The sequence below is a fragment of the Ictidomys tridecemlineatus genome, chromosome 4, assembly GCF_052094955.1.
Source record: "Ictidomys tridecemlineatus isolate mIctTri1 chromosome 4, mIctTri1.hap1, whole genome shotgun sequence".
Lineage (NCBI taxonomy): Eukaryota > Metazoa > Chordata > Mammalia > Rodentia > Sciuridae > Ictidomys > Ictidomys tridecemlineatus.
In genome coordinates, this window is record NC_135480.1 from 149,541,449 (window position 1) to 149,557,837 (window position 16,389).

At 37.9% G+C, this 16,389-nt stretch overlaps 1 protein-coding gene across 3 annotated transcripts in view; it reads left to right on the top strand.

Moving 5' to 3' along the window:
* The first annotated feature begins 1,037 nt into the window (after positions 1-1,037).
* Uhrf2 (ubiquitin like with PHD and ring finger domains 2) overlaps positions 1,038-16,389 on the top strand; it is an 80,030-nt gene continuing 64,678 nt past the window's right edge. Inside the window, exons 1-3 of one of the 3 annotated variants that reach the window (XM_021728185.3) lie at positions 1,420-1,560; positions 3,376-4,121; positions 8,497-8,730. In XM_021728185.3, the coding sequence (XP_021583860.2) occupies positions 4,086-4,121; positions 8,497-8,730 (270 nt within the window). In that variant the 5' untranslated portion in view covers positions 1,420-1,560; positions 3,376-4,085. Of the gene's footprint in view, positions 1,561-3,375; positions 4,122-8,496; positions 8,731-16,389 lie in introns of all 3 variants that reach the window. The other 2 variants (XM_078047620.1, XM_005327969.4) reach the window with 2 other exon arrangements.

Below are 16,389 nucleotides of genomic sequence, written 5' to 3' on the forward strand. Positions count from 1 at the left end.
GCTGAGGATTGAACCCAGTGCCTCACACGTGCTGGGCGAGCGCTCTATCCCCTGAGCCACAACTTCAGCTCCCATATTTTTCTTTTATAAAATAATACTGACCTTGTCTGTACTTATAATTGTTTTAGTCGGTAATTTAAAAATGCTACTCTATGGAATTAGTTAGCACTGGTCTGAATATTCAAGTTGCCAATTTAGGCAAATATAAGGTACAAGTTATTTGTTTTGTTTCTTTCAGATGCTTTCTCCCTTCTTATGAAGTTAATATTTTCATTTCATATGGGCTCTTTTTTAGGTAGTGTTGCGCTGAGCGAATTTCGAGAATTTATTTTAAGTAGGCTCTTTGAAGTTCTTTCTTCGGAGGCTTGTAGTTCTGCACTATTCAAAACTGTTTTCCGCAAACCCACAATCCCTTACGCCAAAGACATCCCTAACACGAAGGTCCCCGTTGGTCTGCAAACTGAAATTCCACTTCTAGCCAGCAGTTAGCTGGGGGCCTCGGCGCCACGCCTTCAACGGTCTGAGGCTGGGGTGGGAGCCCAGGACGTGGTCCCAACAGGGACCCTGGTCTTTGGGGCTAGGGCCCAGCACCTGGGCTCAGCAGCGAGATACCCCAGGAAGCGGTTTCCAAGCTAAGGCAACAGTCTGAACAGGTGGGGCCGTGTTCCAGAAGAGTCCTGGGGCCTTTCCCAATCCACCAGTCCCTCAAGGCTTCTCAGAATTTAGGTTGTGTCCCACATTCCATGAACACAAAAGTGCACTTCTTGTAATTTTTGATGTGTTTTTGAGACTAGAGAGGTGTATCCGCTAGGCCTGAGGAGTCTCCCCCGCATCTCGGCCAGAAACTAGGTCCTAAAAGGTTAAAACTGCCAAGAGCAGTGCCAAGACCTGCTGAGATCTGATAGGAGGCGTGCCCAGGGTCCCGGTAAAAGCTGTGGGCAAATAACGGCTTTCGGCAGCCCCGCCCCTGAGACCCGCCCTCTCCCGCTTCCCCCTCCACAGCCCCCCCAACCCTGAGGTCTATAACCATCTCCCTCTCCGCTTCCTTTTTAAGGCGGAGCCCCGCATGGATCTCGCGAGATTCTGGTTGGCGCCGTGACCTCCATGTGGGAGCTACAGCTCTATAAGTAAACACTCGCTCGGCCGAGACATGGCTTCTTCCTATTTGTGAGGAGGAGGCTGTGGTAGCACCTCGGGCTGGTTCCGGTTTTCTCTCCTTCGCTGGCCTGGGCGGGCACGGGGTCTGGGAGGTGCCTCCGCCTGTCGGGCCCAAGTCCGGTAGGTCGTTTTCGCCTGTGGGCACGCTCGCCTACCAGCTGCTGAGAACCCGAGGCGCTGGGGAGGCGGCGGGGCACAGCGTCCTAAGCACCGGGGGAGACAAAGGGGACCCCCTCTCCCGGTACTGAGATGTGGATCCAGGTTCGTACCATCGATGGTTCCCAAACGCGTACCATTGAGGACGTTTCTCGCAAAGCCACGATCGAGGAGTTACGTGAGCGGGTTTGGGCGCTGTTCGACGTGCGGCCCGAGTGCCAGCGTCTCTTCTACCGGGGCAAGCAGGTGAGGCACTTCACCTTGTCCCTTGGGAAGCTCTGGGAGGGAGCAGCCGGGCACCTCTGGATGCGTAGGCCCTAGGGCTTGGCAAGGCTTGCACCCTGCTCTGCTTCGGGAGGGCAGCCTTGGGAGGCGCTGGGTGCGGGCCTGGCCTGCTTTAAGGGTTGCATCAGGTCCCTGCCAGCCCTGGCTACAGGTGCGTCTAGCAGGTTCAGAGGTGAGAGCACTAGGCGTGTGGACACCTTGCTGTTTCCTATTAAGTGGGGGCAGAGGCTGCAGTCAGAGCGTGACAGGGCCCTGGGTTCCTTTCTTACCGCGCTGGATGGAGCCGGGGTGCCTGGAGGATGGGGAGGGCAGTGAGCTCTGGCGGCCATGCCACAGCACGGGAGGGGTGAGCTGGCATCTCCAGCTCCCCAGGCTCCCAGCTGCGCTGACCCAGCTAACGGCGCTTATAGCTTTGTGGCCCTTTCGCGCTCCTGGCTCCCAGATAGGAGATGGAAACTTGGACATTACTCTCTCGGGTACAAGAAGATTAACCTTTCACCTAATGTGGAAGGGTTTGCACACATTGAAGATCTGAAGGGCTTCCAGAATGTTTGGTTTTTCTCCCTCGCTGCCTCTCCTAGACTTGGAATCTGTCCTAGGTGAGGTTAGAGACCTGGACTTGAGCTATTGATGTAACTCATTTTAACACTGCCCAGTATAGGGCCAGGGTTTTCTTTTCCCAGAGTGCTGTTCTTCTCACCTTCAAATATTTCCCTCATTCATAGCTAGCCTTCGCACAGCTAGCAATAACTTGAAAGCTGAAGGTGGAAGGTGTTTTCGATGGTGAGTGTGTTTGTGGACATCTCTGATAGTCGTTATAAATAGACTGTGATCTGGCCAGTCTAAGATATTTTCTATCCCACAAGTCTCATAGTATATTCTCATACTCCCAGACCCCTTGCATTTTTCTTTTGTCTTCTTGTTGTTAATCCACTAAAAAGTTGTCATTCTGAAGTTGTTAGACTGCAGTTTGACTCCAATTCTGAGGTTTAAAATCAGTGCATCTCTTTAATTTGGTAGAACCTCCTAACTGCAAAGAGTTTGAAAGGAATATTTTTCTCTTTCTGATAGATTTACCTTTCCAGGATCATTTAGAAATTTCAGCATAACAAATTATTGTTACTTGGAAAAGAGGGAGCCAAGATGTGTTTTGGTTTTGTTTTGGTTTTTGGCTTTCCATTTAAAAAAATGTTATAGCCCTTTGATTTATGACTGTAGCCAGTTTTAAACTGATTCCTTAGGGTTCGGATTTTTTTCTTTTTCTTTCTTTCTTTTTTCCAAAAACCAGGTGTTGAATTTAGTTGTAAACTTTTCTTTGGAAGTAAATAACCGTTGCTGTGTTTACTACTATGTAACTTTGTATTGCTGTGCCTCAAGTGGCAGATTGATAACATTTCTTGTTTGTCACAGATGAAAAAGTATGTAATCAAGTCTTCTGAATTTTATTTTCAAGCCAGGGAGAGTGGTGCCTTATTACCTAGGGCATTTTGGTAATTTTGGTACCAGAGAGAGAAATAAAGGATGAGAATGTATTCTGATGAATTAATTTCACCCTGAAGTGAAATTAATTAACCTTAAAAGTCTATCAGATATCCTAAGATAAAATGTACTTACCTGTCTTGAGGAAAGGATTGGGGTTGAATTAAGTTCAGGGCAACAAAGTAGACTTCTAGTAAACCAGGATGTTGGTTCCAGATTCTGGGAAAAACTGTTGAGGATAACAATTTTGTACTTCTCCCAGGACAGTTGATAATTCACTGCTTTGATTTTTTTCAGCCCAGTGATAAACCAATAGGGATGAGGAATAGACTTTCGGTGCCAGCTCATTGACTTGGAGAGAGAAAAAGAAGACACTGCTGCTGGCTGTGTTCATTTCCTTATTAATGACAAATAGCCATGGCAGTCCACGGAGAGCATACTGTGCCTATAGCAGGCAGCTACTGGATTGGTATCATGGAGGTGTTCCTATCCTATAAAATGACTCATGCACCTTAGGAAAAAAAGGCATCCCTTTCTTAAGGTGCCTTTACAGCCACACGTGAAAAATGTCATAAATAAAAACAAAATTTACACAAACTGGGCATGGTAGTCCCAATTACTTGGGAGACTGGGAGGATCCCTTGAATCCACAGTTGGAGACTAGCCTGGGTAATATAGGGAGACCCTACCTATAAATAAGTAAATAAATAAATATGTTTACAGTTTATACATGTTAAGTTCCCCCATCCTATTTATTATGTCTGCTGCTTTTACTCTTTGGTGTGTATCAGACTTACTTACAGATATTTATTACAGATGCTTAGCTCACCTCAGATTTGCAAATGCATAGTAGGATTGATAGACCACAGTTTGACTCCATTTCTGAGGTTTGAAATAATAAATGCACCCAAGGCACCAGGGGAGATTCTGATGAACACCAGGGTTTGAAGATGAATTTTGAGAGGATAGTCTTCTACTAGTTTCTTACTATTGAAAGTATACTTACTATGTTCTCAGGATCAAGCAGCATTAGCTTGGCACAGGTACGTCATACCAGGTCTACTGAAGCTGAATACATAGTTTAACATGGTGATTTATATGCAGTTAAATTGGAAAAGCATATAATTAACAGGGCCGTAAATTCTGGCTGAATAGGGAATCCTCATTTGGACTTTTTTTTTTTTTTTTAATCTGGGAGGTTGGGGTTGAGGCACTGTGGAGAGTGCATCTTTTTAAAAGAATGTAGAATTTAAAGTGATTTCTATACCTCTAAATCTTTCTAGAATCTAGAGTGTTTACTATTTTGTAAAGACTTCCTCCCCTTGTTTTCTTGCCTTGTCACTATCTGGGTAGCCTTAAGTGGATTGTAGATATGAGGCATGAAAGATAGCTGAAGAAAAACCGAGTATTTGCTTTTTGCCTTCATACTTTTTCACATGGAGAAAAAGTAAAGATTTTGCCTATTTAAAAGAATATGTGTGTGTATATATATGTGCATATATATGTATATGTGTATAGATGTGCACATATTCTTTTAAAGAGTCGTGATTTAAAATATCAACATGGAAGTTATTCCTTCTACTCATGTTCCTTGTGAATAAATTTTCCCCTCTCCCTCTGTGGTCACTGCCAGTCAATTTTTTTTTTTCTTCCTAGTTTTCCCTTGCATCATTGTTATAGTTCTTTGTTTTCTGAAACTTCTTCTTTAAACCCAGTAGAAATCCAAGAGTGTAGTCTGACTAAAAAAAGTCCTAACTATTTTTGCCTGGTCAGAATTGAAAATCTTGCACCTTAAATTCTAGTATGACAGTTTTCAAAGAATAACTTCTTTGACTCATTCATTCATGGATTATAGTTACTTCCCTGAAACTATTGGTGTTTGTAATTTCTAGATGACATCCCTTTCTCCCCACTCAACATAATTTGAGTGACAGAAATAACTGTGTACTTTCCTTAATACCGAAGAACTCTGATATTTAAATTATTTCAACACTTCAGCTCTTTATGTGTGAAATTTGCAGAATAAAGCTGTATGAAACTTTCTGTGCTATAGATAGTAGTGACTTGTTTGGGGAAGACTAGAATTTTTCCCAAATGGATGATCTGAGGAAAAAGTTTGTCACAGCAAGCATGAAGAAAGGTGATAACATTTATTATAGGACTTCAGCTTTGATGTGTTTAGTGTTTCACTGACTTCAGACATACTTTTTCTGTCAAACCAAGTTGAGAAAGGGAACTACTTGAAGCAATCTATATTTACTTTTGACAATCATTTGGTAGAAAATTGCCAGAGACTTTGAGTGTAGGAATGTCCCCAGGTCCCTCTGACTCTTGTGCCTCTAATGGAAAAAATGTTTATGGAAACACTTTCAATTTCTAATTATTTCACCACTTTAACTGCTGCCCTACTAGTTAATTTGCTTATTTTGTGCTGTTACATTTTATTTTTTAACTTTAAACACTTATTTTTTTTAAATGGCAATGTTTATCAGTTTGCATATATAGTCAAAGTTGTGCTTTTTCAGCTCTTTGAAAATTAGGGTGCTCTTATTTTTGATTATTGGAGAATATCAAAATGAAGGTATCAATGCCCAGTTTCTACTTCTTGAGTCCCCCACCCCTTCCCCACAGGAGTTCAGGACTAGAAGAGTTATTTGTTTTTAATAAAGTAAGCAATATTAAATTCCTATCCCTATAAGGGCTTATCTGGTTACTACTTAGGCTTATTAAGCCTAATTTTACATTGTCTATGTGTATTGCTGAGGATCAATTCCTGGGCCTTGCTCATGCTATGTGAGTACTCTTCCCACTGAGCTATAGCCTCAACTCTAGGTTAAGCACGTTAACTAACCTGTGAGATAGTACCTAATTTAATTCCTTCACTGGGGAATTATGAAATTATTGTTCTTTTGTTCTATTTAACTTGTGTGTTCTTGGACTATAGGAATTAAAATTACTGATCTAGTATATTAGTAAGTTTATAAGTCTGTTACAGACTTGTTCTTTTCAGTTAACTTCTCAAATATTGCCAGAATTGAGTTGTGAATGGTGATAAATATATATTAAAGAAGGGAGAATGAGCACTGTTTGGATTGGTCATATTTCTGGGGGAAATGATCTGATCTTCAAGGAATTTAGTTTTTCTTGATTCATTGTACCACAGTGAAATAGCCAATTGAATTTTATAAAGAAATAAAATGGAGACAGTTTCCTAGGGCTACTATAACAAACTAAAACCTAGTTGTTCTAAAATCACAAAAAATTTTATCTCAGTTCAAGAGGTTAGAATTGAAGGTTAGTCAGCAGGGATGTGCCTTCTGATAAGTCTAGAGGAGAATCCCTGTGCTTCTGTGTTTGCAGGAATTTTTTTTTTTTTAACCTTGGAGATGTTATCTAGTGCATTCACGTGGCCTCCTTTTCCCTGTATATCTTCACATGATCTTCCCTTGGTCCACATTTCCCCTTTTTATAAGGATACCCCTCCTATTGAATTAAGGGCTTACTCTAATGACCTCATTTTAACTTAATTATCTCCTTAAAGATTCTATCTCCAAATAGGGTCACATTCTGAGGCATTGGGGATTAGGACTGAAGCATGGGAGGGTGAGGCATGGTGATGCATGCCTGTAAACTCACAAGTCTGAGACAGGATGATCACAAGTTTAAGGTGTTCTTGGACTATAGGAATTAAAATCACTAATCTAGTGTATTAATAAGTTTATAAGTCTGCTATATTTAACAGACTTATTCTTTTCAGTTGACTTCTCAAATATTGCCAGAGTTAGTTGACTTGTGAATGGTGATAAATATATATCAGAGGGGAGAATGAGCACAGTTCAGATTGGTCATATTTCTGGGGAAAATGATCTGATCTTCAAGGAATTTAGTTTTCTTGATTCATTCTATCACAGTAAGTAACTTGACAAGATCCTGTCTCAAAAAATAAAAGAGGGCTGGGGTTGTAGCTCAGCTGTAGAGCTCTTGCCTCGTATGTGAGAGGCCCTGGGTTCGATCCTCAGCATCACATATAAATAAATAAATAAAATAAAAATATTGTGTCCAATTACAACTAAAAAATATTTTTTCAAAAATAAAAGAGCTGGAGATGTAGCTCAGTGGTAAATCACCCCTGTGTTCAATCACTGGTACTCCCCCAAAATGGGGAGGGAGACAACTCAGCCCAAAAACAAATAAAAGTTTTGCACTTCTTCAGTGAAATGTATGATCTGACTGCCTCTAATGGCCCTTATTTCAAATATAGTCACATTCTGAAGTTTGTTTTGTTTTGGTTTGGTTTGGGGACTTGAACTTAGGGCCTTATGCATCCTAAGTAGGTACATCAATATCTCTTTTGGGAAAGGAAGTACAATTCAACCTATAACCCTCAAAATATGTCTGAGTTGCAAGATAACTTATTTGCTATTTGTCCTGGAAGATTTTATGCTAAAACTCGGTAATCTTTGTAAATGCATAAAATCAGAGAACTTCAGGCAAGTGGAATATAGCATAAGCAAGAATTATAATTATCCCTGCCTGGTTTTTAAAATATTGACAAGTTGGTCAGTGATGCATGCTTCTAAACTCAGGGACTCGGGAAACTGAGTTAGGAGGCTCACAAGTTCAAGGCCAATTTTGGCAATTTGGCAAGACTGTCTTAAAAAAACATCTGGGGGTGCAGCTCAGTGGTAGAACTACACTTTAATCCAATCCCCAGAACCAACAAGAAAAAATATAGAGGCCCATGTGTGCATCTCAGCAGTGTTTCAGAAAGATAGTGTTTGACTTAATATCTTTACAAATGCAAGGTCATTGCTTTCAAAATTCTTTTTTCCTTGCAGTGGATTCAGGCACTGTTCATTAAAATGAACATTTGGTGATAGGCTAGGTCATGAGATCACAGTCACAAGGATGCTCTATTTTCTTCTTTTTCTTTCTTCTTTCTTCTTCATGGCTAGCAGTGTTCCCTGTAGCTAATGTGCAGTGTTGCTTTTTTTTTTTTTAATTTTCTTTTTGTTCTGGGCTTGAACCAGTGATGCTCTACCATTGAGCTACATCCTAGCCATCCCCTTCCCCTTTAAAAAAAAAATTAGGACAGGGTCTCAATAAAGTTGCTGAGTTTTTCCTGAAATTTGTGATCCTCCTTCCTCAGCCTCCCCAGGCCTAAACTGGGACTATTGGCATATACCACTCTGCCTGGCTTATGGAATAGTTTGTAAGTATTGATTGGAGTCTGGAGAAAATGCTGACATTAGAGGTCATAAAATAATAAGAATTGTTTCAGATCACTAAGTTGCAGTGCTATGAGTTTTAATAGTCTGGCTTGAACATTTAGGCAATGAAAGATAAGTTGTTTTTTGTGTTTTTTTTTTTTTTAAGACTTGAGAGAAGCCTTTTAATATATTTTTCTTTTTTTTCTAGCTGGAAAATGGATATACTTTATTTGACTATGATGTTGGACTGAATGATATAATTCAGCTACTAGTTCGTCCAGATCCTGATCTTCCTAGCACATCTAAACAGACTGATGTACAGACTAAACCCTGTTCTAATAGTCCACCTAAAGTGAAGAAAACTGCAAAGGTGGGATCTTCTAGCCAACCATCTACGTCAACTCGTGCTTGTCTTATTGATCCTGGCATTGGACTATATAAGGTATGTTGTCTTCAGACTTAGTTGTAAGAATACAGATGTCTGTTCTCTTTAGTATGTTGTGAATAAGTAAACATTGATTGCCTTTGAAAATAAAGATTAGGCTGTCAAAATTTTAACTTATAAAAATAGTCTTTAAAAATTTGAACTTTATACATAAATGTATAAAATGTGCATGCAAAGTTTAAATAATAAAACAAACAGATATAATTCTACCAAGGTTAAGAAGTAGAATGATGCCAGTACCTTTTTAAAGCCTCCTGTGTGCCCCTACCAGAATAGACTTCCCTAAGAGGTAAACTGACTTTGTTCTAACTTTTATGATCATTCTCTTTAGTTTGACTACTTACGTATATTTCCCTAAACAATAGGTGGATTTGTCTGTGTTTGAATTTATATAATGGAATTCTATGTAATTCTGTATATAATTGAGAGATTCTGATGCATACAGCTACATTTTATTACTTTACAATATTATATTATTCCATTTTATTAACATGCCACATAACTAATCCATAATAGATATTTGGTCTGTTTCCAGCTTCTGGTGGGGTTTCATTTGTTTGTTTGTGGTAGTGGGGATTGAACCCAGAGGTACTATACCAAGGACTGAGCTGCTTCCTCAGCTCTGTTTATTTTTTGAGACAGGGTCTTGCTGAATTGCCTGGACTGGCCTCAAACTTGTGATCCTCTTGCCTGCCTAGTTTACCCTGTGTCCGTACTGGTCTAAGGACTGTGGCCTTATAGACTTTTTTGATATATCCCTTCCTCCATATTCCCAAATGCATTCTTCTTCAAGGGTATCTTTGTTATTTGGCTCTTAACACTTACAGTTAAAGATTTTGAAATTAGTTTATCAAAGCTCTACAAATATTCTGCTTGAATTTCATTGGGAATTGCAGCTATGGATCAGTGTTGAGTCTTGTAATTCAGGACCTCTCCATTTAGACCTTTGAAGTTTTAATGAATTCTCTCTTTATATGTCTTATTTCTAGTAGCCTTATGCTTTTGATGCTATTATAAATAGTAGTTTATTTGCTGATACATAGAAATGCAGTTGACTTGTTGACTTTTGTATCCAGCAACTCTTCCAAATTCTAATAAATTGACACCTTTATTTCATTTCCTATCTTTATAACTTATTTTTCTTAATCAATTGGGATAAATTAGCACCTAAATAAGTTTTCCAAAACATTTTCAAGATTAAAAATTAAAAATTGCTGGATGAAATAAGTTGTTTAAGAAAATGTAAATCAAGATAATTTTGTTATTTGTGGAAAAATGCAGACATCTGTATGTAAGGAAAGGTTCAAGAAAACTAGCAAAGAGCTTTAGCTCCAAAAAAGTCAAGTATCAGTTTTGGGAGATAAACTGAAGAATTGTTTTAAGCCTATAAGGAATAGATAATTCTGATGTTACCTAAATTGACACATAGCATAAAGAAGGAAGGAAAGCTTCCTATTGCTTTTTAAATTTAGCTCACACTAATACTAAAACATGGCCAAAAGCACATCAACATCACTAACATTGATGGAAACCCAAGTTATATTTAGCAAATAGAATTATGACTATACTAAAAGACATATTACCTTGACAAAATATAATTTGTCAGAAAATGGGGATAGTTGATTATTTGGAAATGTTTCCATTGAATTCGTTAAGAAACTAAAGAAAATTATCTAAATTAAAATGTTTTCTACATTTAAATACAATTTTGAGTTCCTTATGTTTAAAAAAGTCCTTGTTAGGAGGAACAGATGAATATGTTAAATCATGCTCAGCATCATGCTTAATGGTGGGGAAAAACTAGAAGTATTCCCAGTGAAGTCAGGAGCCCATCAAGGAAGCCATTTAATGTTGCCTTTATTTGGCATCTTTCTGGAAGTGCTAGGTAACACAGTGAGGCAGAACAAAATGAAATGTAATTGTTAGGGAAAAGTTATTCTTATGGATACCTAAGAAGACTGGAAAAATAAACGTTTTAGAATATTATGAACAGGCAGTCAGATGGTCATTTTCAAAGTTAATATTGTGATATGAATAGCTTTCCTTGCTCTAATCAATTAGTAAAGGAGAAAGAAAAAAGCAATAACAAAAGGTAAAACCTGGGAATAAATTAAAATAGTGCTCTATACAGTGCTCTTCCTTCCTGCCTTTCTTCCCTTCCTCCTTCCCTCCCTCCTGTGTTCTCAACAAATTTTGAGAACCCATAGTGTGCAGAGTGCTGTTCTAGGTACTAGATGTGCAGTGATGAACAGCTCTGATGCATTCCTTCATAGAATTTTCAACTTCTGTTGGTTTGCTATTTAAAGTGCTGAAAGCCAACTATCTGTTTTTTCTAATATCATCTATTCATTTCATCTCTCTTATAGATAACTGTCTTAAATCTGTTTTCTCTTGCTATTAATATAGTACCACAAACTGTATGGATAAATTATAAAGAAAAGATTTATTTTGGCCCTCAGTTCTGGTCATAGGGCTGCATCTGGTGATCGATTTCATGTTGGTAGTCCCAAGATGGTGCAGGGCAAGAAGTGTGTGTGTGTGTGTGTGTGTGTGTGTGTGTGTGTGTGTGTGTGTTTCCTTCTAAAAATTTTCACTTTGTTTTTTTTTTAATGTAGGGATTGAACCCAGGGGCACTTTACTATAGAAGTACATCTCAGTCCTTATTTTTTGAGACAGGGTCTTACTAAAATGATGAGGCTGACCTCAAACTTGTGGTTCTCCTGCCTCAGCCACCTGAGTTCCTGGAGTTTCAGGCATGTGCCATTGTACCTGGCTTCTTTTTTTTTTAACTTTATTTTTATTTATTCTTACGTGGTGCTGAGGGTCTAACCCAGGGCCTTACACATGCTAGGTGAGCGCTCTACTGCTGAGCCACAACCCCAGCCTCTGTACCTGGCTTCTTGATCTTTATTTTTTTAAGACATGGGGATTTGCTTTGTTGCAAAGGCTGTCCTTGAACTCTTGAACTTAAGCAGTCCTCATGTCTCAACCTCTTGAGTAGCTGGGATTTGTCTTTTCTCTCCCATTTATTCAGTTATTTGCATCTGTGTATGTATTGGTACTCAAATTATTCTGGAAGTTTTTTTTTTTGTTTGTTTGTTTTGCAGAGGTGGAGGGGATACCAGGAGATTAAACTCAGGGGCACTCAACCACTGAGCCACATCCTTAGCCCTATTTTGTATTTTATTTAGAGACAGGGTCTTACTAAGTTGTTTAGAGCCTCACTGTTGTTGAGGGTGTCAAGGGCCCTGAGCTGAGTAAGGAAATATATGCTAACACATGTATATACATGTATCTATGAGTATTTGCATATTAAGTTAATAGTATTACCGTTTACCCTCTTTTTGGGTATAGTTTAGAAGCTGCTATGTTTGAATAGATTTATTTGGAGAAGAGATGAAATTGTTTGCATAGGAGAGCCAGTTTGGTACACAGGTGCACTTAACCACTGAACTACATCCCAGCCCTTTTTATTTTGAAACAGGGTCTCACTAGGTTGCTTATAGGGCCTTGATGAATTGCTGAGGCTGGCCCCAAACCTGAGATCCTCCTGCTTCAGCCTCCCGAGTTCCTGGGATTACAGGTGTACACTCCATACCCAGCTCAATACAGTATTTTTTTAATTATTATTTTTTAGTTATACATGACAGTAGAAGTATTTTGGCAGAGTATACATACGTAGAGTATAACTTATTCTATTTAGGTTCCCACTCTTGTGGTTGTACATCATATGGAGTTACTCTCATAGCGTATACAAATACAAAGCTAGGAAAGTTATGACCAATTAATTCTGTTTTACGTATTCCCCTCCTCCCTTTCTCCCCAATATTTCCCTTTGTCTAATCCAATGGACTTGTATTCTTTTCCTCTCCACCCTCCCTTGTTGTGGTTTAGCATACACAAATCAGAGAGAACTTTTTTTTTTTTTTTTGCCTATTCTACAGTTTCATGCATTTACCGGCAAATGCCATAATTTCATTCAGTAATATTCCATTTCTTATATATATCTCACATTTTCTTTATTCACCTAGGTTGTTTCCATAGCTTGGCTATTGTGAGTTGAGCTACTATAAACATTGATGTGGCTGCAACACTGTAGTATGCTTATTTTTAAGTCCTTAAGGTATAAACCTAGGCATGGGATAACTTGGTCAAATGGTGGTTCCATTCCAATTCCTGAGGAATTTTCATACAGCTTTTCATAATGGTTGCTCCAGTTTGCAGTCCCACAATTAATGTATGAGAGTACCATTCTCCCCACATCCTTGCCAACATTTATTGTTACTTGTATCTTTATAACTGCCATTCTGACTGGAGTGAGATGGAATTTCAGTGTAGTTTTAATTGCATTTCTCTAATTGCTAGAGAAGTTCAACATTTTTCCATATATTTGTTGATCAGTTGTATTTCTTCTGCTATGAAGTGTATGTTCAGTTCCTCAGCCCATTTATTGATTGGGTTATTTGTTTTCTGGGTATTGATTTTACTACTTGTGTTTTAGGAGTCTTGTTGAAGAATTTGGTTCCCAAGCCAACATGTTAGATACTTGGCCTACTTTTTCTTCTAGTTAAGTGCAGGGTCTCTGGTCAAATGCTTAGGTCCTTGATCCACTTTGAGTTGAGTTTTGTGCAGGGAGAGATATAGAGGTTCAATTTCATTCTTCTACACAATAGATTTCCAGTTTTCCCAGACCCATTTATTGAATAGGCTATCTTTTCTCCAATGTACATTTAGAGTGCCTTTGTCTAGGATGAGATAACTGTATTTATCCCTGTGCCTGCTGATCTGTTTCATTGGTCTTCATGTCTGTTTTGGTGCCAATACCATGCTGTTTTTGTTACTGTAGCTCTGTAGTATAATTTAAGGTCCAGTATGTGATGCCTCCTGCATCATTTTTCTCAATAAGGAGAATAGCTTTGGCTATTTGGGGTCTCTTATTTTTCCAAATTAATTTCATGATTTCTTTTTCTATTTCTTGTATAGTAATATTTTTAAAGCTCCATTGACCCTTCTTTGTTGAAGAGACTAACAGATTTATTTTTGATGAAGCTTAGTAATTTTCTTTAAGTATTTGAGTTTTTTTTTTTTTTTTCTTTCTGGTGGTGCTGGAGATTGAACCCAGGGCCTTGTCCATGCAAGGCAAGCACTTTGCCAACTGAGCTACATCCCCAGCCCAAGTATTTGAGATTTGACTAGTGATTTTTTTCATTTAGAAGTGCTAATTTTGGGACGGTTCATTCATTCCATGAATATTTGGATATCTAGTGTATATTGATACTAAATATTAGAAGCCGAAGGGTAAACAAATAATTTGTCCTAGCCTTTTTGTATCTTATTTTTAGATACTTTTTAGTTAAACTGAGAACAACTTAGAAGTTGCTACTTTTGGATTGAATTGTTTTGAATTTTTTTTATTTTTTATAGTGCAAACATGTGTAAAAATTTCATTAAATTGTTTTTAGGTTATTTAAAAACTGGGAGGTTTTCTCTTTATTTTGAGATCTTGCCCATCTCATTTAGCATTGTTAAGATTTTGCTTTGTTTTGTTTTTAGTACTGGGGATTGATCCCAGGTGTGCTCTACCACTGAGCTACCTCTGTAGCCCTTTTTGTTTTGAGACAAGGTCTTCTAAATTCCCTAGACTGACTTTGAGCTTGCCTCCTGCCTGAGCTTCCTGAATTGCTGTGAGTATAGGAGGGCACCACATTCCCTGGTTTTGTTTTCCTTTTGACTAAAATATTCTTTGAACCTTGTGAATAACAGGATGCAAAAGGTGAATTTCTAAATTAACTTTATTTAAAACTGACATAATAAACATTCCAATAATACAGTAAAATGAAATTTTAACCTGAAATTTGTTAGTTACCCAGTATCGTTCATGTTTTGCTGCATTTTATATTTTTTAGCTATATTTTGTTAGTTTCAGAGCTTTTTCATATATTCTAAGAGACTGGCTATCACTAATCACTGTAGAAGATTGTGCAAGGGGCTGGATTTGTTTGTTTGTTTATTGGTACCAGGGATTGAACCCAGAGGCACTTAACCACTGAGCCACATTCCCAGCCCTTTTTATATTTTATTTTATTTATTTAATTTTTAAATATTTATATTTTTAGTTGCAGTTGGACACAATACCTTTATTTTATTTATTTTTATATGGTGCTGAGTATCGAACCCAGGGCCTTGCATATGCTAGGCGAGCGCTCTACCACTGAGCCACAATTCAGCCCATATATTTTATTTTTTTGAGATAGGGTTTCACTAAGTTGCTTAGAGCCTCACTAAGTTGAGACTAGCTTCAAACTTGTAATTCTCTTGCCTTAGCCTCCCAAACCACTGGGATTACAGGCGTCTGCTACCATACCCAGCTAATCACAGTGATTCCAGATGAGGAATTGATTTATATTCTGAAATGGGGTAGACTTTGATACCTAAGTTGACTTTAGTTCTCATTTTTGAATATGAAATATTTATTTATATGGCTCAAATAAAGTCTGCTTTTGAAATGGCTGTTATCCAGTCTAAATGATATATTTAGAAATGTTTTTTAAGGTTTAGCTAAGTATGTGGCACTGTTAAACTTTTTACATATTATCTCTTATGTTTATAGAAAATACAGGAAAAAAAGAAACCTCAATAATTTACGTAAAAATATTGTTATTTTGGTGTATCACATTTTATCTTTGTCCACAGTGCAATTCTTGATATTTAACTTTTTTTATTATAAAGTGCAATAGACAATACAAATCTATAAGAGTAAGTTTTAATGAAATATTACAAAATCAGTGTTTATAAATACCACCCCAAATTATAAAATAGAATAGTAATACCCCAGGAACTCCTTCCCATGTAGTCTTTGTTTACTCAAGTGCCTCTTCTCTACTTGTAACTACTACCCAAACTTCTATAGCCATCATTTCTTTATTCTTTAACTTGATCCTATTAATAACCTTTAGCAACCTATTAACAACATTTAACCTATTTATCTACCCTAATTTTTCTGCTTCTAACTTATGTAAACAGAACCATATTGCAATTTTTTATTTATAACTCTGCAGAAAATGTTATGGGAGAATCATGTTCAAATTTGGAGAAACCTAGGTTCTCAGCTTAGTGCTCACATTTTTTTTTTTTTTTTTAGCTGTGCCCTCTCTGGAGTCTGTTTCATATATGAACCTCATTGGAAAATAGGAATGATTTTTGTATTATAATAGAGGAGATAATGTATGTTAACTGTGAATTACTAATGTTTACTAAGCAGAGTATGGGAAATTAAGACTACTGAGTTTTAATGAGTCTTAACATGGGACATATTGAAACTTAGTATAAGGAAACTTGTTACTTTTGTGCATATTATGTGCTTTGCTGGATTGGCACAGTATGGATTTTTTTAAAACCTTATCTCAAATGCACATGCTTTACATCTACAAAGTATGAAACTGGAACTACTTAAAGTGTTCAAGAGTTTACCTTGGAGGTGATAGATGAAGGATTTGAACCCAAGTTTATCTGCAGAGTTGTAGTATTTTCCCCGGAATAAATGAAGCATTTAGAAATATATTTGACATGCAGTAAAATCTCTGGTATTTGCTGGTTGGTATTATTCTTCCTTGCTTCCCATGCTTTCAGTGGCATTAGTTCATTTCTTTTTTTCCT